The sequence below is a fragment of the Crocodylus siamensis genome, chromosome 1 (genome assembly GCF_052110815.1).
Source record: "Crocodylus siamensis isolate JL-2025a chromosome 1, ASM5211081v1, whole genome shotgun sequence".
Classification (NCBI taxonomy): domain Eukaryota; kingdom Metazoa; phylum Chordata; order Crocodylia; family Crocodylidae; genus Crocodylus; species Crocodylus siamensis.
In genome coordinates, this window is record NC_143395.1 from 160,565,414 (window position 1) to 160,591,818 (window position 26,405).

Here is a 26,405-nt window from a genome sequence, read left to right on the forward strand (position 1 = left end):
CCATGGTCCAGTGGAACGGTTGAAAGAGGGTCGAAACAGCCTCACTGTTTTGACAAAGCGAAATGGTAAGGCTGTTTCAACTCAAAATTTTATTCAATGCAAAACACAGTTCTGTCCAGATCTCGAAAACTGAAGTCAGAATGGAACAGTGCCATTTTGCACAGCCCTATTATGGATCCAGTTAAACAGGAGTCCCAAGAAAGACTTTTAAAGCATCAGGAAATCCTGCTTGTGCAAATAGGTACACAGTTGGAGCGCATGAAAGGGCAAAAAATTGTTGCATGTACATGAGCCCTTTGTGACTTACAGCAATTTGAGATCTCCCCTACATTCAAGGTCTGAACTACTCAGTTTAGATGACTTCACTAACCTGTTCCCTTAGCTTATCAAAGCTTCCCCTTTTGAAATTGATTATTTAAACTGAGTCAGCTTGTGGTCACACTTGATCCAAGGTTATTTTCTATGACTAGTTCTTCTGTAATATCCTTGGTACTTACCAAAACCACATAAAAATAACTTTGGTTTACTGGTCCGGTGACTGCTTGGTAAAAAAAAATTCTGTCAGCTATTACACCCAGGAACATCTGGGCCTTACATTTTTAGCATAGGAGCATTTGTTCTTCATTCTTTGTCTGGGAAGTTAAAGTCTCCTGTCATTAGGCAATTCCTGGTACAATTTATCTCTCCAAGAACATTACAGAGTTCTCAATTCATATCTATATCCAACTCTGGGGCCCACCAGCAAACCTCTAGCAATAATCTAGTAGAATTTCTTTAATCATCCTTCCCCAAAGTAATTTTTACTGGAATAGAAGGTGATTGAGAAGACGCTTCATTAATGAGTAAGAGGACCTTCAAAGAAGAAAATACTGGACATGAAAGGAGCTCTTTAGCCGAACAGAGAAAACCTTAACAAGAACCAGGGGCTGGAACTTAAAGCTTAACAAACTCAAATTAGGAATTAAGTACAAATTTATAACAGTGCAGGTGATTAACTACTGGGAAAATACTCCTGAAGGAAGTGGTAGATTCTCCATCTCTCAATGTCTTCAGGTCAAGGCTGGATGCCTTTCTGGAAGACGTATTTCAGTGAAACACAAGTTTTCAGGCTCAGTTCAGGGGCAATTGGATGAAAGTGGATGATAGATACAGGAAATCAGACTATGGCTAAGTACAGGTATCACATTTCTACCGGGAGAATTGTCATTCTCCTGGTAGAAATGGCAAGTATACAAGCATTCACTCGATTTCTTCCAGAGGAAACATGCTGATTCTGGAAGAGAGATCTTCCAGGTGTCAACCTCGTAGATCTCCTCTGTGAGAGAATCTGCCTTTCAAGAGTGAATGTTTGTATACTTTCTTCTCATTCTGGCCCAGGAGGGGAATGAAGAAGCAAGGCAATGCTCCCTGAGCTCCCTCAGACTGGAGATTTGTCTGGGTATCCCCAGTCTGTGGGGAAGCAGCGAGTCTTTCCTTGCTGCTCCACTCCTCTCAAGGACCAGGGACTGGGATCATCCTGGTCTTGTGAAGGTGTGAAAAGCAAGGGGAGAGGGCATGGCTGCAGACTGAATGCCAGTACTCCTCCCTCTCCTGAAAAGATTTATAGTGGTGGAAATTTTGCAGGTAGAAATAAACATTTGTTTGTGGCCTGTATGAGCTTCTGGCCTTAAATCCCATAAGGCAGTGAAATCCTGCATTTAAAAAACTACAAACATATTTTAATCTGACACTGGTCTTTTGATATTTTAAACAGTTTGGTCCTGACTTTCAAATGTTCTGAGCCTCTGAAATTGCTCCCGACTCCAGCTCAAAATTGTTGAGTATTCAGCCCATGTGAGAGTTAAATCAGTGTTCCACAATTCGTTTCTTTTCCCTCCAAATTTCTCCTGTTCACCTTTTAAGCTAGTCAGGTGATCTACTTTCTAGATCTGAGCAGTTAACTTCTTTTTTGAGCTCTGGGAACAAAGCTGAATTGTTAATGAACTACAGACTGTCTTGGGCTAGTGTTGATTTCAATATCTCTTTCTTTAAAGGAGTGTTTGTCCATGTGTCTTAAACCCTCAGGAAAATTCTCCTGAGTTACAAGAAATGAGAAGAATTAACAGAGATTTTCAGGTAACCCCTGAATTCTGTTGCCTTAACTGATCCTCGCTACCTTTACCTCTTGCTTCTCTTTGACATTTTTTTCTCATCTGCATCATAAAACACCAGCATGTTTTTAAAAGCACTTGAGATGATAATGAAAGGTGCCATAGAGACTGAAGACCTAAATTACTATTTGGTCAGAGGGAACACAAGTTTCCTCATGTTGCATGACCATTTAACTTCAGCTCTGACCCAGGACAAGGCTATCTAACAAGTGGCTCACAGACCAAATCCAGCCTGTGAGGGATAAATGTGCAACCCAAGGACTCCTACCTGGCCACTACTCCTGCCCCCTTCCCCCAGCATTGGTTCTATTGCTGTGGTCTTTGGGGTAAGGCAGCATGGCAGGAAATTGCAGCCTACACAGTGTCAGCAGCACTGGAGGGGTTGCTGATAGCACTAAGGGAGAGGGACTCACGTTGTCTTTGTAGTGGTGAAGGGGCAGAGCTCACTCTGTCCATGCAATGGGGAACTGCACTGGCTGTGTGACAGGAGGGGGTGGTCCTTCATGGCATGCAACCTGTGCAGTGAGTGTGTGGCCTGAGGTTCTGCAACCAGTGCAGCGTGCAGCCCCTGGATGTTCAAAAATTGGGCAGCCCTCATCTAAGAGAGAAACCCTGGCTTATTCAGTCTTTGACTCCTCTACTTGGTCTGCCAGTGACCAGTTATGATGGTTGTTTTGTGAAATATGTTAGTCCACTACGGATTTAACTCAGATCTGCTCAGATTTTGCATAGGCCACCACATACCTATTGGGTGAAAAAAACTTGCAGTCACTGCTCTGAACATATCGGATCAAACCAGTGGTCTGTGTAATTCAGTGTTCTGCCTCCAACAGTGGACAATACCAAATGTTTCTGAGTACAGTGAAAGAATCTCTATTAAAAAATTACCCATTGGAGAGGATACTCCCTAACACCAAGAAGGATGTTTATTTATAGGTAGGTTATTTCTTAATTTTCCATTGGGATTCTCTCTTAGTCTAAGGCACGTGACAAGAAGCAGGAGAGCTTCTAAAAATGTTTATGCATAAATTGTTAGCCTATCTTCTAAGAATAGCAGATATTCACATTATTCATCTTCACATTTATTCCTAGGTTTTTCAAAAATGACTATTCTTTTTGGGTGCCCAAACTGATATCTTTAGAGGATCCTGACTTTTTTTTTTTAAATACTGAGCCATCTTTTGAAAATTAAGTGACTTTAAGTTCTGTCTAGAAGTCTTACATTCTAATCCATTTTTTTTAAAGAATCTTACTAAACGTTAGACCACATTGGTGTCCCTTGGCACTGAATTCGAGAGAATTCATGCATTGAGAGGGTTGTTTGTTTTTTTTTAACTTTTAAAAGTATTTCACTAACTTTAAGAGTGCAGATACTTGATTCTAATCTGTTTCCTCCTATGGAAGGTCTTCTTGCATTCACTCACATGATTGGCTATTCTCTGAATCCATTATGCCTTTCTTCTGGATTTATAGCATTGACCCGGAGAGGTGAAGTGCCCATGTTTTATAATCAGTGCTTAATGGGTTAAGATGAATCTTACAAATGACCTTTTGTTTTGCATCTCCTGTTATGGATAGGTGAAAAGTATGCTGATGGTCAACAGTGGCCGTTACGAACAGCGGGAAGATTTCACTGTAGTGGTGCAGCCATTTTTCAGAAATACCATGATGCCATTAAACAATGTAAGTCTCATTGTATTTCTTATTGCTGTGGAAGTCAACATCACCACTTATTGTCAGCTATAAGAACTCTGGGGCTGTGTCTTTGTTTGCTTGTTTGTTTTTCAATTGCCACCTGCTAGCCCATTGTGGGTACTATAATAAATGCAAGGTTAAGGTAGGAAGAAGAGTGTTACATATAAGGTATTTGAAATCTGCAAGCAACATAGTTATCTGTGTTACAGTGTGGTAGCCAGCTGTGAATGCCCTGCCTTCTACTTGCCTTGTTCACCGAAGTCCACATGGTACAAGGCAGTGCTGTGCAGGGATACCCCAGGTAGCTGTGCATGTGCTAGCTCAGAGCTGTCCACCTGGTGGCCCATGGGTTGCATATGACCTACAAGGGGTTAACCTGTGACACCCTCATCCCAACCCCAGGAGCCCACCTGGCTGCCACTCCCCCTGTCTCCTGGTTGCAGCAGGGGGCAGTGGGGCATTCTGGAGCCTGCAGCTGGTGACCTGGGGTGCTGCCTGTGTGTGCGCAGGAGCGCAGTTGCTTGGGTGTGCGGTGGATGAGGGGGGTTGCCTGCTCACCCATCTGTGCAGTGGAGCACTGTGGGGAAGGGGGGCTTGCCCACCTGTGTGTATGGTGGAGTGATGGGGGATGCTGACTATGCATGTACTGGAGCAGGAAGGGAGCTGCCTTGTATGTGCCATGCAGCAGTGGTGGACAGAGCTGCCTATATATGGCATGCAGGGGGTGCATGGGGTACTGCCCAGGGGGAGGCCCTTGGCTCTCACTATTGCAGCCCATGTGAGGTTCTGGCCTTCCCTGGTGTGGCCCACACTGGGGCAGCCCCCAGCCACTAAGAAGCTGGATAGCCCCTGATAGCTTCAGAACTGGAAGCCCTATAGCTGTGTTTGGTATGGCATTGTGCCAAGGCTAAGCCCTGCTCGGGGCTTTTATGACTTAATATGACTGTCCCAGAACAAGTATATGTAGAGCCAGCCTCAGTTCCTCTGCATGGCACTGCCTTGTGCCGCACAGACATTCCCAGAGTGACTTCTGAAAGCATGGAGCTGGGCAGGCTTTAATTCAAACCACTCCGTGAAGTTAAAGGGCAGTTCTCCTCGTCTCTTTGTATCTTGGAAGTAATGTAATTACTTAGAAATGCAAGAATTCAGCATAGAAACACAGCCAAAACAACCTAGTTTTGCATAGTATCCCTCCACCAAACTCCAGGATGTGTTAAGAAGTGAATATGGGTTCTGGTAAAAAGTACTGAGAGTGATGTGGATGTGTTGAATCTTAATGTGTGAATCTAAAGTTACTTTCTGTTGAATCTGCTCATGTCAATGTATGTATAGTTTTATTTTAAGTTTACTATATATTCTTTGCCTACCAGTCTGGTAGTATTCTTTCCCATGCTACTGGCTGGAGTTATTTATTTATTAAGGCTCTGGGACAAACATAACAACTACTGTATTAAAGGAACTGGAGACTAATAACCAGCTGCTATAGTGGGGAACTCCCAGCCCCCCCCCACAACCCCTAAACACATAGGTGCTTCAACTTTATGACTTCTCCCTCCTTGATATCCACCTGGAATCCAGTCAGTATTTGCCTAAAAGGTTTACAAGCCTGGGGGCAGGCTTCAAAAATTCAGGAAAGAAAAATAACACACTACATTCTTTCAAACCTTAAATAAGTCAGCATTTGAGTCGATAGCACTTATATAGTGCCTATGTAAAAATCTTAATAGTTAATAAAACCCAAAGTTACTAGCATGATGTGGAAATTACTATGAAATGATGATATAATATGCTGTCAGTGGCTTTCAAGATGCAGTAGGTGAGCTGAGATCAGCTGCTGTTCTGGTTGGTTTGTGGCATCAGAATGAGAATGCATTATTTCTACAAAGATGTAACATTGAGAAGTTGGTAGGCCAAGTATATCTGACCTTTTAGATGTCACGTGCTGAATCTCAGATGCATGAACTGTTGTGCTTTTTTTTTTTCTATTGCAGGCTAGGAAGCCAGATCTGAGTTTCTTTGCTGTGGATTGCTTCCATTTTGCTGAGAGAGGCTATGCTGAGATGGCCATGGCTCTCTGGAATAACATGGTAAAGGTTTATACAATAGCTCCATATGTACTTATGGAAGGAGCTCAGAAGAATAGAAGAAGGGACACAGATATTACAGGGAGAAGTGAAATAGAAAATGGCTAGACTGACTGGGAGGGAAGTGCTGCTGTCCAGTAACAACTATGCCTTCCCTGGCCTGCATCCTAATGCAATAGTATTGGATAAATCAGTGATTCTCAATCAGAGTGCTGTGGCACCAGGATCTTTTTAAGGGTGTCTTGGGGTAGCATGCAGCATTAGCACTGTTAGGTGTACAAGTGCCTACACATGATTCATAAGATAAACCCAGAGATCTTGAATAGAAATCCATAGGATCAAACTCAGCCTGGTCTGTTGTGGTCTTTCTGAGTCCTTTGCAACAGAAGAATCATTCTAGTATCTTTCTGTAGTGAAAAAAAAAAGTGTGAAAAGTAAGAGCTGGCATTTTCCAAAGGGTGCCTTGACTCTAAGAAGGTTGAGAACCACTGGGATAAAGCAATGTAATCCTAGCAGGGATCCTTCTTCAGTGCTCCAAATGGAGGTGGGAAATGTTTAAAGATCTGCCTACAGGGAAAGTACCTCCTGATTTGGCAACCAAGTTGTATTAAAGCAAAAATCAACATGGGTGAACATTTGATCCTGCCTATCTCCAAAGATCATCTTTAATTAATTTTCCCTTTATAATGAACCAAACAACAAAATCCTGTTTCCCACGTGGAAGGTGGAGTGGGGCATTTATTTTCTGCCCTGCTTCAGGGATTTGTTGGGGGAAAGACAGCTTTAAATTTCTGTCAGAGTCCTGCCAGGGAAATCTGCAGGAGCAATGTGCTGACTCATGCATTCCCATTTAGCCAAGCCCTCCCACACTATGAGCCTCCTGGCACTTCTGGGGTTGTGCCATTCCCAGGGACCCTGGTATGGAGAGGAGGGCTATGGATACTTTACACCACTGCAACATTCTCTCCCTACCCCAAAGATGTGGCAGCAGGGGTCCTCCCCCCAGGTTTGTGCCAGCAGACTAAATCAAGGTAGATTGTCTTTTGGTGAAATTTAAACAATTGAACTTGGTTGTCTGCTAAGTAAGTGTGCATGAGTCTGTGGCTGAAGGTCATAAATCAAGAGTGGGCTTCCATTACCACATACCAGCTCCTGGAGGGGGGCAGTCCAATATTTCCCTTGTCTGCCATTCATTTCCCGAACATGAGTGCTCCTTACTCGTCACTGCGAAACTGTTCTATCTGTGCTGCTCCCCCTTTCCTACGTACACCTAGGAGTGTTGAAGCAAAAACCAGGGATAATGAGGCCTTGTTAGCATTAAAACATCTGTCTGAGGGCTAGATCTTGGGCTGCTGTGAAGCAATTCTAGTCACTGCCCCAGAGTTCTGTTATGTCCACTGAGGATCGGACCCATTTTATTTAAAACTAGTGGCTGTCCTCATAGCTCTGCCCTGCTTCCCAGTCTGAGTCCATGTATGGAGAGTCTGTGCTATGACTGCTAAAAGCGTATTGTTTTTCTGTTCTGCTTTGCTCAGCCCTATTCTGTTCCCTGAAGCAGCTCAGCAAGCTGCAGGCAGAGGGCCAAATAAGATGGTTTTCTTTGATGCGCATAAAAGGCCAGATTGTGTCTGCTCATTCGTGTGGGCATGCGGGGATGGGGAGGGCACAAAAGAGTCTTTCCCCAACCCTTGTGCTGTCTGCCCCTGCTGCCGAGTGCAAGGGCCAAATGTGTTCCTGACCCTCGTGGTTGCATGGATATGCAAAGAGTTGCTGCTTAATAGGGAAATATACCAGTTGAAGTCCAGCCCCTTCCCCCCACCAGACCACTGATTTGGCCAGTGACACAGGAGAGTACAGGCCATGCCCTAATGGTTGGTCCAGTGTGTGTACACTCCCTACATGCTGAGGGACTGTCCTGCAGCACGGGCCAGACCTTGAGGATGCAGGTAAGGCCATGAGTTCATGGTTTAAAAACTGAGTGGCATATAGATTAAATGAATGCTGCTTGCTGCAGATCTTAACACACAGCTAGGCCTTCTTCTTGACTTCATGCCAAACTCTTTCCTGGACACCCTGGTTCAGGAAGCACCAGATTGTACTGAAACCTGAGAGAGCACAGACAAAGCCGTACAGAACCAAGCTCTGTAGATCCAAGGATGCTCATCAGGATGCTTGTTGCCTCCACTATGATTTAGCAAAAATAACATGCACTTGTAAGAATTCACCTAACAGGCAGGCCAAAGAGTTAAGGCTCTTGTGTGACATTGACCTTTACCCAGCAGCAGAATTCCACGACAGTCAGCAACTCTTCGAATCCCACTGTTTTGCTTTTTCTCTCATCTACAGTTGTTTTTGCATATAACTTTCTGTCTTTCTCCTTGTTTCTGTTTTTGTCCTTCATCTCCATGCATTTCTAGGCACATCTCCCTTCCATTTCTATTTTTATTTTTGTATATAAGACCACAGAGCTGGGAAAGTCTCCCCAGTAATTGTATTGAATGTATGAATCTTGTTCCTAGAAGTAAATTTAGTTCCCTGTCTCAATTCCATTTTGGGGGTTGTTACAATACTATGCCACCCTATCGTGTCCCTTTCTTTTCTGTTCCCCTCAACAAATGAGGTCTGTAGATGTTAAAGAGAGGGAGACACCCAACCTATGCCAGTTTTATCCCTCTGTTTAAGAAACAACGGTGCAGCCATTACTTAGGTAAAACTCCTTACAAATTCTGTCTAGGTGAGTATTGCAGAGATTGGTCCCGTCTTCAGTGTTATGTGGCTTCTCTGATTGCCAGCCCCACTATTATGGTATGTAACTACTTTCCAGGAGTGCATTAAGCAAGGTGACTAACATCTGTCAGATGTTGGCTTCCTCCCTCTGAGTCTCCCACAGGGAAGAATTGTGTGCAAAATAAAGTGGGATTTCTTTTAATGCCCATGGCAGTCTATGCTTAGGATAGAGAAAACCGCTCAAGCTTTCACTTGGAGCCAAAGGGGATGGGTCCTTGTAATGGTCCTTACTCTCTGGAGGAGGTGGTTCCATAGGAAGAACAACAGTTCTCCATGAATTTGGCCTGTGAGTTGCAAAATCACTGAAGAATCAGTCATGTGACCCACCATACGCCACAATCCCTTGCTGGAGCATAGCATGGTAGGAGATTGATGGAACACAAACATTACGGTACCAAACATCTGGACTTGGTCTGGCCTTTGAATACTGTCTCAGTGGTCTGAATGGGAGGATGGAAAGCCTGGGCAGCTTCCACTGCTCCATACTCCTGCTAGGCATTCTCATTGATGCCCCTGGTGACCTCTCGCACATGCACCATGATCCAGAAGGATCAACAGTTATCTACTCTTGATAGAACATTGTAACTGTACAAGTGACGTGGGTTTAGGAAGAAAAATTGTCTGCTTGCTTATCTGTTCCTCTTCCCTTCCTTCAGCTGGAGCCAGTTGGTAGAAAACAGAGTTATAATAACTTTACTTACAACAGAATGAAACTCAAGTGTCCAAGTTTGGTAAGTAATTACCACAATATATATATTCTCACCCCTAGAGTCACCTTGGTTCTCTTTTTCTTTCCTGCTGGGAAATGTAATTTGAGCATGCTAAAAGACTGCATCATTGGCACAGACTGGTTTACAGAGTACACAGACGCTCTAATTTCTTAACAAAAATGGTAGTTTCCAGAGACATCTACTTACTTGGATTTCACGCAAAAATTCAGTGCTGCCATTGTAAAAACTTACTTCAACCAGTTTTCTGTTGACTGCATGTTTCCATTTGATTATCTGCACTGACTGGCCTCAAAAGCATTGTCAAAACTGCTGTCATATGAAATGTAGAAAAAGAAAAGAACACGTGTATGGGTCTGGGGAAAAAAACAATGCTTTTTAAATGTGTTGGGCTAGGGGAATTTTTGGGAGGCCCCAAATGAAGAAATGGTCTACATTATTGTAAAGAAATAGGGACAGCCCTTCTTCAATAAGGGTGGCTGGCAAGTGTGCAGAATACTGCTCCTAAGTGTGCTAAGGCCAATAAAGCCCTCTGTCCTTCCAATGCAGGAGAATCCCTTTCTTTATACATCAAGAAACAGTGGACTGCAAAGTACAGTTCCCAGCCCAGAGGAAATAGCGGTGCCTTACTGGGCAGTTATAGTGGCGGCGGCAGCTGGAGTCCTGGTTGGTTCCCTGCTTGTTTGGGCTGTATTGGTAAGAAGATCCAAAAAGCAGCAGAAGAGGAGACAGATTGCAACAGAAATGAAATCAACATTTCTATAAACCAGACTCTCTCAGAGAACTTGTATCTGCCTTTCCTGGAATTGGGGTGATGGGAAAGAGCTCTTTTAATACTCAACTGTTTTATCATCTAAATGGACTGACCAGTGAATTTTGAACTAGATCACCTGGACTGTACATGATAGTAGAGCATGCGTTAACCTGGCAGTGTCTTCTGCATGTACCCATGCCTAAAAAGGAATCAAAAGTATACATCAAGGCTTCTTCCTTCTAGGTGTACTAATCATCTATGGGATGAAAATTACCCTACATATCAAGTCCTAACATGAAGTGAGAAAACTATTCATGCTTTATCCAGTGCAGGCTCAACTGTTTTCTATGGCATGCTTATACAGAATAAAATGATATATCATAATTATGGAGTTTTAGCTATTTTCCAGTGAAGTGGTAAGTGACACAAAAAAGGAACGGGTATCCAGGTTGTAGCCATATTGGTCTAGAGGAAAAAGCAATCGGTGTTCGTAGTAGAGGTGATATCTTTTATTAGACCAACAAGATTTTTGCAAAAAAAAGTCTTTAATTGCAAGCTTTCTGGCACAAACCCTTCATCAGGTGTTGGAGAAAAGACTGTAAATGTTCTCCTGGGTAGAAATTTAAAGTTCATATTTCGTAGGATTTCACAGAGGAGTCAGTAGATGGAAAACTCCTCTGGGAACAGGACTTTATTTGTTGGATCCAAGCAAAAGCTGTAAGTTTTGAGATACTAAGTCTCAATATTTAAAAAAAAAAAAAAGCTTTATTCAATACTTCCAATCTGGCTGGAGGCCTAAAGAGAACTGACTGAACCCTTCTTAAAGGACTTGCCTCATCTTATGCAAATTTCATGTCTTTCTGGTCTGCTCTTTCCATAAGCTGTTTCAAAATTCTGATCAGGAACTTGGAATATAAAGATCACCTCTTTCTTTGTCTGTACTTTCATGATATTTGGGAGAGGGTTGATGCAGGCTGTAATTTCCTGTTTTAGTTATAATATGTTAATTCTGTTGAAACGGAAAAGCATTTTAACTTGCTATGGGTTTGTGGGGTGTGCTGTGCTTACATTCCAGGAATCATAAATAATAGGGAAGAACTAGATATGAAATGGTTCTTGAGCAAGGGCTGTGCTGCCTGGGTTTCTAAACCTGCTCAGCATTCACCCAAAAAATATATTTTCAAGCACACTGAGACTCCTTTGTTTTTTCCCTTTCAGTATCCATGGGGCCTTTGTACACACCACAAAATTGGCCTTTAAAGCAGCTTTAATGCCCTTTTGCACCACTTCAGTGGCATTGTTGTTTGCATGCTTGGCAGCATATTCCACTTTAAATGACTTTGGTACATAGCAAGATAAAACACCTCCGAGGAGTTTTAGTTTGCTACCTAACAAAGTGCAACAGTGCACAAGGTGCTGGAAGCTGACATGCTCAGGGCTTGGTGGGCCCTGTGAAGCTCAAGGGCTGTGGGACCCAGAGGTAACCCATGCAGGCAGGCTCCACTGAAGAGGGAAAAAAAAAAAGTGGTGAGCCTGATCTTTTTTTTTTTCTCCCCAGAGCCTTTCTGCTTGCTTGAGCTGTGCAAGGCCCAGTGCTTCCCTCTGCAGCTGGGGTGGGGTGAGGTGGTAGTGCTTCCCTTGGGACCACCTGGACCAAGTGCCAGCAGGCAGGTGCTGCCTGTGGGGCCCCCATGCAGCTCAGGGACTGCTTGGCCCACTGGCAGCTCTCCCCTCCAGCCTCCCCACCCCACCAAAGAGACGGGTAAGGATCAGGCCTCCACCCTTGTGTACATGCCATGGGGTTTTAGTTGGGTTAATTCTCCCTAAATTGAAGTAGTGTTTTTAAAAACCCACCATTTCAATTTAGGGAGAACTAAACCAAATTAAACCCCCATGGCATGTATAAGCCCACTGTGACACAGGATACTGGGCAAGATGGATCTATGGTCTCACTTGCCATCCTTATGTTCATATTTTCCCATCTCATCCCCACTGGTGCCCATAATGGAATGGGGATAGGAACTGGAGCATCATGATATAATCTGGTTTCCAGAGACACAGCTCCACCAACCACTTCTTTTGGTCAAGTGGACCAAAGTGGAGCTCAGTCCCCCACACCCCTGTACGCAACAGAGAGCACCTGTTAGTTCTGAGGATTGTTGTAACTTATGGCACTTCCTGTGAAGCACCATGAGTTACAGCAGAGAGCTGAACATTTGTCTGTGCCCCTCAAGATGACATAGAAATTGAAAGTCCTTACAGTGTTCAGCATTATAGGACTGCCCCTCCCCCCATACACTCCCTTTGATGATGGAATTTCCCTTCAGCCACATAGAGCTCCTGCATCACCCATCTATACTGTCTCAGCAATGCACAGGGGCTAGAGCAGGGGCCAGAATGCCCCCTGCATAGGCAGAGGGAGAAAATATTATTTGGGGCTGCTGAGCATGCACCCCCCCCAATGGTAAGTCTGTGGAGGGGAAGGGGCAGGGGGATAAGGAAGGGGCATGGGGGGCAGATGGAGGCCCTCATAGCAAGGGAGGGAGTGGGTCAGAGGCAGGGGCTGGGGTGAATGTGGCCCTGGGTCCGGGGTGGGTCATGGGACAATAGAAGCCTTGGGCAGCTCATCTAGTGGTGCAGAGGGGCTCCGGCTGCTGCATTCACCCTGGGAGAGGCATGGGGGGGGCACATGCCCCCCAGATTTGAGCACAGGATGGAGGCAAGCTGCTGCTGTGTGCTGACCTTTGTGCCCTACAGCTGCTGTCTTGGAGCTGCACAACGCAACGTACCTGTGACCTGCACTGTGCTGTGTCCCTAGCCTCCAACGGCAACCCACCTCCACCCCCCACAAATGTGGGGGGCACGTGCCCTGCCATGCCTCTGCTGGGGTGTGCACAGTGGCAGGAGCCTCCCTGGATGAGCTGCCCAGGGTCTGACCATCCCACAACCTGTCCCAGGGCCCCATTCACCCCAGCCCCTGCCTTTGCATCTGCCCCACTCCCTCCTTCACTGTGGGGGCCTTGGTCTGCCCCCCACTCCTACCCCTCCCCTGTTCCTTCACAAACTGAAATGTCTGCCATCCTGGGCAGTGTTCCACAAGCCAGGCTGCAAGTGTCTGAGTTGTGCTCGCCCCTTTCTCACCTGCTGCAGCTGCCTGGAATCAACACCTGGGCTGCCCTGTGGTGCTACCTGCTGCCCTGTGTTTGGGGGCTAAGTCCTCTTACCCCTGGCCTTCCACCACCTATGGCCCCCCTCAGTTTGTTTCATAGATGCTCCTTTTTGCCCTTTTCCCACATAGGCTGAAGTGACTGAAGAATTCCACTGACATTGAAAACTGAAAGTCTGGCAGTTTCCAGCTGTTCCAAAGGTAAAATTGTTCCCTTGAAAAACTGAATGTGGAACATCCCCTCTGCGCCTGATAAATGGAGCTTGAATGAGTGACAAAATATTCAGGTCAGGATCTTGGTCTGCCTGCACTTAGCATAGTGTGAAATCAGAGTGTTATCTGTGTCTCCCATTTGCTGACATTTCTCCATGCACTGCATCTCCTTTATTAATATGTCTTTGGTTTATACTGCCCTATGACATTTTACCTCATTGGACCAGCTAAGTAGGGCAGGCTACTCTTCCCAGTCTGTATCACTAGAGAGCCTTCAGATGGACTTCTGAATTTCCCGCCAGATGCATAAGAAATATATTGAGTCAATATTACATGTATATATTGTATCAACTAATTCTGATTATTTTAGCCACTGAAATGTGCCTCCTTAGGGCAGTCCATTTTGAATGCTGATCTTATGAAATTATAGAGGACACCTTATATGGAACACTTTGGATGAACCCCAAAACCTAGGTCTGCATTGGCTGGGGGTATGAGAGATTCTGTGGAATTTCTTAGGGGCACAAAGTCTATTGTCTAACTCAAATCCCAGTTGGAATAATAAATCTATGACAACACACATTGAGTCTGAATTCTGGTCAGCACTAATTAATAACTCTCAGCAACACTACACAAAAAATTGTTTTTGGACAGGAAGTGAACAGGACTTTACTGAATTTAAATTATAAGGGCAGTCTCATGTGCAAAATGAGGATGAATGAACCTTACCACATATTTAGAGAAGTTGTGAGGCCTGGGCAAACATTGTGAAATTGCTATAGTTAGTGGACAGGCACCTTGATTCTAGGTGCCCTTTTGTGGCTAAAGGCCCTTCCTCATGGAACATTACAATATCTTGCACTGGATCAAATGGTGAAGTGGAGTTGCATCATGCATACATTTGACACAAAATGGGCAATACTTAAGTTTCAGCAAAAGACATTGGAGGTAAGATTGCTACATTCATAAAGGCTTGAGTTGGCTCAGGGTGGGGGCTTGCTAGTGACTGTAATGATTACAAGCTACTTCCAATGACTGCTCAGTGGTCTAAGAATGTGAGAAGCAGGGTGTCTACGCAAGATGCAGTAGACTAATCTACTATGTAGTAAAGCATCACCATCTATACATGCACAGCATTTCCTGTGCAGTAGGTTAGTCTATTGTGAGGTTGCCTACCGCCTGTAAATACAGGTAATAGATTAACTGCACAGAAAGGACATGTGTAGATTGCTGACCAGGAGCAAATTGCTCCCGATCAGCCCAGACAGCAGGGAGAGGGGAAACCTGTCTCTTCCCCCAGGCAGTTGCTTCCCAACCCTATGGCCCAAACTGGATTGTGGAATGGGGCTGGGAATATGTCTTCTTCCCCAGTTGCTGCTTTCCTGGAGGCAGTACATCTTCCCCCACCCCACCCCAGAGACCAAAGCCTGACCCTGGTGCCCCCTGCCAGCCCAGGGCTGCCACCTGGTGGAGGCTGGGGCTCTCCCTGGTGGCTGTAGGAAGGCACAGCAGGGCTGGAGTAGCCCTGCACTGAAGTGTTCCCCTTGGGAGCAAATTTGCTGTAGACAGGTGGGCATGTAGACTCCCTGCCAAAGAACGCTTACTGTGCAGTATTTTACTTACAGAGCATTAATAGCACATGTAGATATGCCCATATTGTGTTAAAGGCTAGGAATCGTGGGATTGTTTTATGTTATTTCTGAGGGACGGTACTGAAAAGCCTGTGTTGAGGGCTCAGCAGACAGGACTTGGAAATCTCAGCACTGAGGCACAATCTATAGATTTCCACAGCTCTATCATCATTTTCTAAATGCCTTTCAAAGGCGTAGGGAATTCATAATTGCACAATAGTTGGTTGTTCATTTTCTTGCTTTCCAAAGGTAAGCATTTGACCTACTCTCAGCAAAGTCTCAGGTAGCTTGGGTTTCCAGTGGGAGAAGAATGAAACAGTTTATGAAGATGATTTACTGGTAACTTAACTGAAACAATGAGACATGGGGGCATCTATGAAAGCTAAGTGTACCAATGATACTCCTTACATTGCAACTACTCTTGTCTAGAGTACAGATGCTGCTGATCCAGGGAACTGAGAAGGAACTTGAAATGGCAGCATTCTGTAGTAAAAAAACTGACGCTAGAATGCATCAGCTTAGCACATGAAAGGAAGAAACACAGCAAAAGTCAGCAACTGGCACTTCTCACCACTTAACTTTCCTGGATACCAGATGTTGAACCATCTTTTGCCTGTTTAATTCATGTCTTGGCTCACTGGGCATCTGATACGCTTCAGAAACTACTGACACAATCTTAAAATGCTTGGGGGGAGAGAAGATGGTATTCTTCTTAACCTGTTTAGCAGAACTTCTGAGCACAGAGTAAAAACTGCTCCAATTCCTAATACAGTATCAGACAGATAAAGTGTTTCCCAATTGAAGAAGTGGAGAGTCTCTGGCTTTTGGTAATTCTGAAACTGGAACAAATGAAACACAGAAGAACATCTCTTAGGAAAACAAAACACTACTGCATTGGTGAGGAGATGGACTAAGGTCTATGATGCATCTTTTTCATGTCTGTTGCCTATGCAATTCTCTCACCATACAGCAATATCCTGGATCAGGTTTGAGCATTTGTGTAGGGCTACATCAGGACTAGGTTTCTAACACTAAAAGCTCTCTCCACAGTCCAGCTGCTTGTTGGTTCTTTGACCTATTCATCCTTTTAATCAAGGGGCTTCCGTAACAGATATGAAATTCCAGTGCATGCATAAAGTTCACCCCTGCCCTCTACTGGATGGAGCACGTGATCTGCTCATGTCTTTGCCAGTAGGTCAGTGTAACAGGGAACCCTATCCCTGTTACCCGAAGGCAGGTCAGCCCCTTTAAGACTAGAACTTTCCAGGCACAGCCTGCCGGCAGAGAAGGGGTTAAAAGCTGGGCCTGGCCAGCTAGTCAGGTGACTGGAAGGGGGCAGGCCAGAAATATAAAAACCTGGGGCTTGGCAGTAGTAAAGGGGCAGCAGCCAAAGGGGAAAGAAGTGGTACATGGGAGCTCCACAGAGAGGCTTGGCTGCTGGTCCTACTGCCGCTGATCCTCAGAGAAGTGGCAGCAGTACCGCTGGGAGGAGTGTCACAGGCAGTGGGGAAGCAGAAGCACCACGCCACAAAGAAAAATGCAAGCTGGCATTGCTGCCTCCTTCTTCAATTTCTATTTTTTTGTTTTGGTTAGAACCCACTAACTGACTGTGTGTGTGTGTGTGTGTGTGTGTGTGTGTACATATATATACACATACTTCTGGTTGATTGATTACCGGTGGTTTGTGGATGAGTCTGTAGGGGTAGAGGAGGCCTCATTAGTGCCTTAGGCACAGTCATAAAAGGCCTGGTGCACCAGGTGTGGAGTTCGTGTGCTTTTGGGCTGGGCCAGTGGGGGTTTGAGACCACTGCCCAGCTTTGAACTTGCAGCCCCTGGCTGTGGGGCTAGTGGGTGGGCCTCTGGGCCAGACAGCCTGGGCTCCATATTGGAGGCAAAAAGGAGGGCCACTAGCCCTAAGATCAAGGAGTTAGAGCCCCAGAGTTGAACCCTATCTGGTGGGTTTAGAATGGGAGGCCTAGCTAGAGAAAGACAGGGGGCAAGGCCCGTGGTGGCTGATAGCCCCAACATAGAAATACAATAGGCAGTCTCCCACTTACAAGAACATCTGTATAATATTTCCATTGAGACCATAGTAGGCAAGTAAAAGTGGGATACGAGAACCATTAAGGGACTTCAAGGGCACCCCTCATAGGTCGCAGATAACAAGCCAAAAAAAAAAAATGCCGCTGGGGAGGGCAACCTGTTACGGTTAGGATCTTGCTTGCTCTGGACTTCCTACTGTTAAAGAAGAGTGATGCTTCTGCCATTCTTTGCATATCTGGGGGCACCCATCCTATGCAAAAGACCTCCTTCTAATCCCCTCAGGCCAACGGTGCTGCTGGGATGCAGTTTAGCCAGTGCTTATGTGGCAGTGTGATTTGATGACTAGGACGCTGCATTATAAGTCAGGAGGCCTGAATTCTGCTCTCTGCTACTGACATGTATGACTGGGGCAGGTTACTTCACCTACCTCCACAGGTGTTACAGAGAGCTTTCCCACCTTTGTATAGTGTTTAGGGGTGTAAGCCATCCTCTACTAGTGCTGGCCTGGTAGTTTTTTCCTGCCATTGAGTGTGGTGGCTTGAAGTGGTGACTTTGGGGATTCCCTCAGTTAAAAATTGCCTGTAAATGCAAGGGATTGAGCTCACAGGCCCAGGAGACTCCTTCCAATCCTTGGCTTCTAGGAAGGATAATGCCACATACCTGCTACACATCAGTACTGCTGTTTGCATTCAGGATTGTTAAAAAATTCCTTCTGTTGTTTAAAAATAACCATGAAGAGAACCCTTTATTAAACACTTCTACTGATGATGTACATTTAGAATTCCCAGAGTACCAACCTACAGCCACTGGCTGACTCTGTTTGGCTTTTAATCTGCAACATAATAAAATCCACAAAGTACTTGGCCAGTTAGAACAGCAGGTGCCCACACCATCAACTCTCCTTCCATTAAGCAATAGTAGATGAACTCAGAGGATCTCCAAGCCTCTCAGATTTTGAGACATGCTTAGGAACTCCTCGGAGAGATGTTATTTTAGAAAAACACCTGCCACAAGTTAAGACCAAAGTATAAGGGCATGCCAAGCCTAATGATCAGCCACCATCATTGCTCAGTGCTGCTGAATCCCATTGCCCATGGGATACAGAAACGCTGAATTCAGTGGTACGTACTAGGGCTGCGTGAATTTTTGCTGGCTGTTTAGTTTTGATGCTGTTTTGACTTGTTTTGAGCTTGAAACGGTGAAATGGAAACAAAATGAAGGGCTTGGAAACAGCCTCAAAACAAAATGAGGGGAACGTTTTGCAAGTTTTAAAACATTTCGAAGCTGAAGCTGAAGCTGGACTTGTCTACAGGGAAAGAGAAAGTAAGGAGAAGAGGTAGGGGAAGGACTGCTCTCGTATTCACTGTGTAGCTGGCCAGTGACTGTCATCCTTCTCTGAGGTCCCTTTCAATCCCAGTGCTCTAGGGGAGGGATGGAAAAAAAGCATAAAAGGCAGTATTGTTTCAACTGGCCTGCTTTCTGCCTTGGGGTCTGACAGTTACTGAGCTGTGTCTTCCAGCAGCTCATGAGTGTTAAACAACAAAAGCTACTACTAACATTGATTTGAATGATTTCCTACTTGCTAGCCTAGCCTAGCAAGTGGGATTCCATAATACCTTTTGCTTTCTTCCAAACCCTTTTATTTTATTATAATGTTAATTGATTTATTCTTTTCAATGTTATAATTATATTGGATATTACATGATAGAATTTATATAGGAAGGGAAGTATGTTTATATTTTATTTCTATACATTTATACCTTGCGGCATATACACATCTTACAGAATTTATATAGGAATGCGGATACATTTATATATTTGTATAAAAACAAGACACCATGAAACACACCATAAAGTGTGGTGGAAAGGCAGGTAGGCAAGCCTTCAGGGAGGAATGGAAGATGGGGTAAAGGGAAAGCTGTAAGTTTTTGTTTGTTTGTTTGTTTGTTTCCCCCCCCAACCACCCTAGAGAGAGCCTCTTTCCTACAACTAGCAGGGATGAGGCTTCCAGAAGCATCAAGGAAAGGGGAGCAGTGCCAGTGTGACTGCCTGCGCCTGAGACTGTCTTCCCTCCAAGAGCACCAACCATAACCGCCCTCCCACACACACACCATGACAACAAGCACCAGCATGACAGTCTCCTCCATCCCCATTTCACTTCCCATGCTGAGCCTTCCAGTGCCAAAGGAAGAGCTGGATCTGGATATGAGTGCCCTAGCAAGGGAAATTCTGGGGAAGGAGGGGGAATCATCTGAGTTTGTGCTCCACACCTCTCAAGTTTTCCCTAGAGCCAGGTCTTCTTCCCCAGAAGGCACTTCAGAGGAGGTAGAGGGTGCAAAGGGAAGCGGCTCAGCTGAGTCTGCTCCTCCTGTTTCTGTGCCTCTGCTTGTTGAGGAGGGGGAAACTGCAGCATCCACACATGCACCCACACCCCAGAAGCAAGCTGGTAGGGTGGTCTGGGATTGTTTTGAGCCAGTGGCGATGCATAGGGGGTGCACGTGCACCCCTTGTCAGGCCACGCTCCCTGTGTAGGTGGTGGGAAGGGGGGCAGGCAGGAGCACCGGTGCTCCCCCTGTGAGCGCTGGCTGGGGTGTGGGGCCACCAGGAAAAGCAGCTGTGCCACTTTCAGAAGTTGTGGTTGCTCTTTGGTGAGTGAAATCAACGCCCTCCCCCCCCCCCCCCCCCCCCAGTCAGTGAGATCAGCCACCAGAGGAACCTCCCCCTGCTGAGTGGTGTCAGGGTGGGATGTGCCCCCCAACCCTCTGACTCAAGAGGCACCAGTCACCCATGTTTTGAGCTGGTAGATGATCCCATGTATGCTATCTGCCTGCACTACCAGGGCAAAGGAACCAAACACATGAGTACTACGAGGATGCTGATGCATCTCCACAGGCACCACCCCTTTGACCTTGCTTCTCCTCAGCCTAGCACCAGTGGGAACATGCCCAAAGGGAAGTCCCCTTCTTGCTCCAATGTCTCTGTCCCCCCAACGCTGAGGCAGGCCACCCTGGAACAGTGGGGGAAAGGCAGACAGAAATTGGGGCATGTTGCAAGGGCAAGTGGGATCACCCAGAGCATTGGGGAGATGTTTGCTGTTGATGGCCAGTGGAATGAGTTTGTTTTTATCAAGAGCAGGTAAAAAAATCTGAGTGTTGGCAAATCTGGGAGTGTATTTATTACTCCTTAGTTGAGTGACCAGGATTCAGGTGGCTCATGGCCCCATTCTACCAAGTGCCTGCATGCACTACCTTCAGCAGGATGGCGGTGTCCTCCATGTATGAGGCATGCAAGGAGTACTTGAGGGAGGAGCTGTGCAAGGCAGGTTCACGGGTGGCCTTACACTTGACCTCAGACATCTGGATCAGCCAGGGTGGAGATTGCGCCCACCTCTTCCTCACAGGGCACTAGTGCAACCAGTCAGGCTGTCAATGGGCTCTCCTTCAAGCTGAGGTGATGGATGAGTCCCACATGGTAACAGAGATCATGGAGGCTGTGAACCGCTTGGTGCTGGGGTGGCTCATTTAGCAGGGCGAGCTCACCAACAATGGGGCCAATATGGTCAAGTTGGTCCATGATGCCAACATTGTTGGCATCCACTGTGTGTCACACAAGTTTAACCTCATTGTCAGGGATGCCTTAGAGGGGGATAGCACCACCACCACCAGCAAGCTTATTTCCAAATGCAGGAAGGTGGCAGACTACTTCCACTGGAGCATCACGGGGGGGCAAGATGCTGTGGGACAAAGAAGCAGAGCTGAACATCCCACGGCACAAAATCATGCAGGATGTGGAGACTCAGTGGAACTCCACATACCATTTTCACTGACTGGTTTTCTTGCCTACATTGCATGCCAGCTTCTGGCTGCTTTACTATTCCTTCCATTCAGGAAGAGCGCACACACTAACTGCAAGTGCTTTCTCAGGCTGACAAGGTTTTGCAACCTGAAAGCTTGCTAAGATATATTTCTGTAACTAACTATTCAGTTGGTCTGCTAAAACATACCAGATTAGATTGACCCAAAGGAAAGGATCTTGTCTGCCAGTGCCATGTCCTTACACCAACAACCCTAGCACCTGACTGGAAGGACACAGGGGCCCTGGGCACATCTACTAGATATAAGCCCCAGGGCTGGGGCTGGCAGGGAGAGTTCTCTGGCAGCTGCTGAAGAAGAAGCTCCTGCAGGAAAGGAAAGAAAGGCTCTAGTCTGTGGTTGCCTGAGATGCTGCTGGTGCTACTGTGCTGCTTACTAAGTTATTACTTGTCATTTAAAGTGGTGGACCAGACTGAGGCTGTAGGGGAGGGGGAGACCTCATTGGGGCACAGTACTGTGTCGTGTAGAGGCCCCACCACCAGTGAGGCCACGCCTTAACACACGCACAGTGTTGCCCATGTCATGAGTTTTGCTTGTCAGCAACCTGAGTTACAGTTTCCCAGAAAGCCCTGCATCTATCTCCTTGAAACTTAACAGGCTTCGTGGCTACTATCCCTGCAAGTTTCATTTGAATCAGGCAAGAAATGATAAAGTTATAGGTAGTTTCATACTCCCTCATTTATAGCCTATGGCGAAACAGTGAAACTGGGTCGCGGTTTGAATGTGCATCTGGGACCACAGCATGTTGAACCACGTCGGAGCAGTTCTAGCTGCCAGGGGGCCCAGGGCATCAGCCTGCTAGTCTGAGGCTGCTCCAACTCAGCTCAACATGCTGCAGAGGGGCTGGCTGGAGCACAAGAGTGCTCTACTATGGGCTAGCCAGCTGGCAGCCTCTGCACTGAAGCACCCTCGTGCCCCAGTCAGCAGGGGCAGTGTCAACATGGGTGCTGCTGCAGAGTAAAAAAAAACTCTGCAGCAGGATAGTACTTGTATTTACTAGTACTATCTTGCTTGTATATACAAGTACTTGTATTTAAAAGTACTATTCTGCTATGGAGATTATTAGCTTCCTGCAGCCTGATAGGGCCGCATATGTAGATGTGAGACATTCACTGAGCTAATTAGTTGACTGCAGTAAGCCTCTCCTGTAGGTGCTCCCCTTAAGTTTCACATACAGATGCTGCCTCCCTCCCTGTCACCACCACTAGGACAGCCCTTGTCTTTATCCACCAGTCACATGGCCCCAGACCAGCTTTTGCAAAGGAAAGCAAAAATAAACTGTAAAGAAATTAAATAAATTGGAGAGAACATAAGGGAGATATAGGGGAAGATAAGACTGGTAAGTACCTCATATAGATAAGGAGCTTTTTTTAGGTTCTCTAGCACCTCTTTATCTGAGGACTTTGTAGCACTTTACAAACTTACCAACACTGTTTTCCAAATTGTACACAGGAACTATCAAAATGTCATAGATTTCATAGACATTAGGGCTGGATGGGGCCTCATAAGATCATCGGGTAGAGCCCCCTGCCCAAAGGGCAGGAAGTCAGCTGGGATCAGATGACCCCGGCAAGATAAGCATCCAAACATTCTTGAAGGTATCCAAAGTACGTGCTTGCATTACTTCTGGGGGGGAGTCTGTTTGTGACCTTTACAATTTGTCTTTCCTTGGGGCACACTGGTGAACAGATGTTCTCCTGGTTCCTGATGCACACCCTTTGTATACTTATAGGCTGCTACCAAGTCCCCCCTGAGCCTTCTCTTCTCCAGGCTGAAGAGTCTCATGCCTCTCTGCCTTTCAGCCTCTCCTCATACAGCCTGCTCTCTTGACCTCTAATCATGCACATGGCTCTCCTCTGGACTCTTCCAGAGGCTCTGGGGGACAAGCGGAAGGGGGGTGCAGGTGGTATTTTCCTCTCTTCTTCCGGTGAGTAGGCGGGGACGGTGACATGAGGCCTGCGTTGGTGAGGTCAACCAGCGTTTATGCAGCTGGTGCTGCCAGGCAGGCCTTGGGTTCCTTGATAATGACCCATGCTTTCGGGTGGGGGACTTGCTGGGGTGGGATGGGCTTCATCTCTCTCCTAAAGGTAAGCGTGTTTTCTCTTCCACGTTGGCTTATCTCGTATGGTGAGCTTTAAACTAGCCTCGCCGGGGGAGGGGGCCGCAGGAAGACGAGGAGACACCATCCGAGCAAGATGGGTGACAAAGGCGAGGAGTGCTAAGGTAAGGAACAGGGGCCCAGACAGTCTCCCTAAATGGGAGGGGGGTGGCACACATAGTGTTGCAAGGCCTTAAATGCCTATATACCAATGCTCGCAGTATGGGGAATAAACAGGAGGAACTTGCCCTCAGAATAGCTAGTTCAAACCCAGATGTCATAGGGCTAACAGAAACGTGGTGGGATTCGTCTCGTGACTGGGCAGTTAGCATTAGGGGCTATAGGCTTTACAGGCGGGATAGAGAAGGAAGGAAAGGCAGGGGTGTAGCACTCTATGTCAAGGAGCAATACACATCCTCTGCCAGCACAATGGGGTCAGAGGAGGGGAAGGCTGAAGTGCTCTGCGTCAAGATTCAAGGGGGCTGTGGGGAGAGTGATTTGATGGTGGGGGTCTACTACAGACCCCCCCAACCAAGGGGAGGAGCTGGACTGGGAATTTTTGGGCCAGCTTGCAGAGGCACTTAAGGCAAGGGATGTAGTTGTCATGGGGGATTTAAATTGCCCAGACATCTGCTGGGAGGAACAGTCAGCCAGGTTGGACTGTCCCAGGAGGCTCCTGGCTGAGATACAGGACCTCCACTTAATTCAGGAGGTGCACAGTCCCACCAGAGGAAATGCCCTGTTGGACCTGGTCCTGGCCACAGGCAACGACCTGGTAAGGGGCCTCCAGGTCCTTGACCACCTGGGCGATAGCGATCATCACTTGCTGGAATTCACCATCCAGCGCAGAGTGTCAAGGGCCAGCAGCAAGACAGTAGCCCTAGACTTTAGGAGGGCCAACTTCAAGTTGAGGAGACTAGTGGGGGAGGCGCCGGGGTCCTTGAAGGAAGGGGAACTCAGTGTCCAGGACAAGTGGTCGTTCCTTAAGGAAACGATACTCGGGGCCCAAGGGGTGTCCATCCCAACAAGAAGTAAGGGGGGGCAAGAGTGCCTGAAAGCCCCCCTGGCTCACCAAAGGCATCCGGGAATGTCTGATTGCCAAAAAGGTGGCATACACCTGGTGGAAGGGGGATGCTATCTCCAAAGAGGAGTGTACCTCCTCTGCTCGGGCCTGCAGGGGGGCTGTCAGGAAAGCTAAGGCGGACATAGAGCTAGGACTAGCGTCCAAGATCAAGGATTATAAAAAGTCCTTTTTCAAATATATAGGGAGGATGAAGAAGGCACCAGGTAATGTGGGGCCCCTGCAGAACATGCTGGACAATCTGGTCGTGCCAGAGGAGAAAGCGGACCTCTTTAACCAATTCTTCACCTCCATTTCCTTGTGCAGGGACTGGAACTTCCCTGCTGTGATGCAAGACGGACTCGAGGGGAACGCCTCCAGACCTCAGGTTGGGGAGGACTGGGTTAAAGAGCTTCTGGAGGGGCTGGATGTGTTCAAATCAGCGGGTCCAGATGCTCTCCACCCCAGGGTGTTGAGGGAGCTAGCAGGGGTTATTGCAGGGCCTTTGGCACGGCTTTACGAGCGCTCGTGGTGCTTGGGCCAGGTGCCAGATGATTGGAAGATGGCTAACGTGGTCTCCATCTTCAAAAAAGGGAAGAGAGAGGACCCAGGCAACTATAGGCCTGTCAGTCTTACCTCAATCCTAGGGAAACTCTTTGAGAAGATCCTCAAGGAGCACATCTGTGATGGGCCGGCGTCAGGGATGATGCTCAAGGGCCACCAGCATGGTTTCATTAGGGGCAGGTCATGTCAGACCAACCTGATTGCCTTTTATGATCAGGCACAAAGGCAATGGATGCAGGTGTTGCCATGGACTTAGTCTTTCTAGACTTCAGCAAGGCCTTTGACACTGTCTCCCACCCCATCCTCATTAAAAAACTAGGCGACTGTGGCATTGATGCCTACACAGTCAGATGGATTGCAGATTGGCTCAAGGGTCGTACTCAGAGGGTGGTGGTGGATGGGTCATATTCAACCTGGGGGGAAGGGGGCAGCGGGCAGCGGAGTCCCCCAGGGCTCAGTCCTTGGGCCTGCGCTGTTCAATTTCTTCATCAGTGATTTGGACAATGGGGTGAAAAGCACCCTTTTTAAATTCGCTGATGATACCAAAATTTGGGGTGAGGTGATCATGCTAGTAGGGAGGGAAAGATTGCAGCAAGACCTGGATAGGTTACAGGAGTGGGCTGACATAAACAGGATGCACTTCAATACTGACAAGTGCAGGGTGCTGCACTTGGGCAGTAGAAACCAGCAGCACACTTGTAAGATGGGAAACTCCCTTCTTGAGAGCACGGAGGCAGAAAGGGATCTTGGAGTCATTGACTCCAAGATGAACATGGGCTGACAATACGAGGTCTCGGTTGGCAGGGCTAACCAGACCTTGTTGTGCATCCACATCAAGTAGAGCCAAGGAGGTGATCCTCCCCCTCTATGCGATGCTGGTCAGACCACAGCTGGAGTACTGTGTCCAGTTCTGTGCACCCCACTTCAGGAGGGATGTGGACAACATGGAGAGGGTCCAGAGGCGGGCCACCCCCATGATCCGGGGACAACACGGCAGACCCTACAATGAAAGACTGCGGGACCTAAACCTGTTCAGCCTTCACAAGAGAAGGCTGAGGGGGGACCTGGTGACAGTCTAAACTCACTGGGGACCAGAAGGGTTTGGGAGAGACACTGTTTCCCCTAGCGCCCCCTGGCATAACAAGGAATACCGGCCACAAGTTGTCGGAGAGTAGGTTTAGATTAGACATCCATAAGAACTACTTCACTGTCAGGGCGGCTAGGATCTGGAACCAACTTCCAAGGGAAGTGGTGCTGGCTCCTACCCTGGGGGTCTTTAAGAGGAGGCTTGATGCCTACCTGGCTGGACTCATTTGAGTCCAGTCTTTCTCCCGCCCAGGCGGGGGGTCAGACCTGAAGATCTCCAAGGTCCCTTCTGGCCTTACTTCTATGATTCTATGATGATTCTTCCAAGCTTTTGCATGTCTTTTTTAAAGTGTGGAGCCCAGCATTTGATGCAATACTCCAGCTGCAGCCTCACCAAGGCCAGGTAAAGCGAGAGGATGACTTCTTGGGTCTTGCTGGAGATACATTGGTAGATGCAAACCAGAGCTTTATTTG

At 46.9% G+C, this 26,405-nt stretch overlaps 1 protein-coding gene across 1 annotated transcript in view; it reads left to right on the forward strand.

Annotated features, from left to right (window-relative positions):
• The window catches only part of PLB1 (phospholipase B1), an 88,829-nt gene extending 77,562 nt beyond the window's left edge, over positions 1–11,267 (forward strand). Inside the window, exons 41-45 of the mRNA XM_090031520.1 lie at positions 2,034–2,115; positions 3,729–3,833; positions 5,837–5,932; positions 9,373–9,447; positions 9,994–11,267. Coding sequence (XP_089887646.1) covers positions 2,034–2,115; positions 3,729–3,833; positions 5,837–5,932; positions 9,373–9,447; positions 9,994–10,209 — 574 coding nt within the window. The 3' untranslated portion in view covers positions 10,210–11,267. The remainder of the gene's footprint in view (positions 1–2,033; positions 2,116–3,728; positions 3,834–5,836; positions 5,933–9,372; positions 9,448–9,993) is intronic.
• Positions 11,268–26,405: the final 15,138 nt, after the last annotated feature.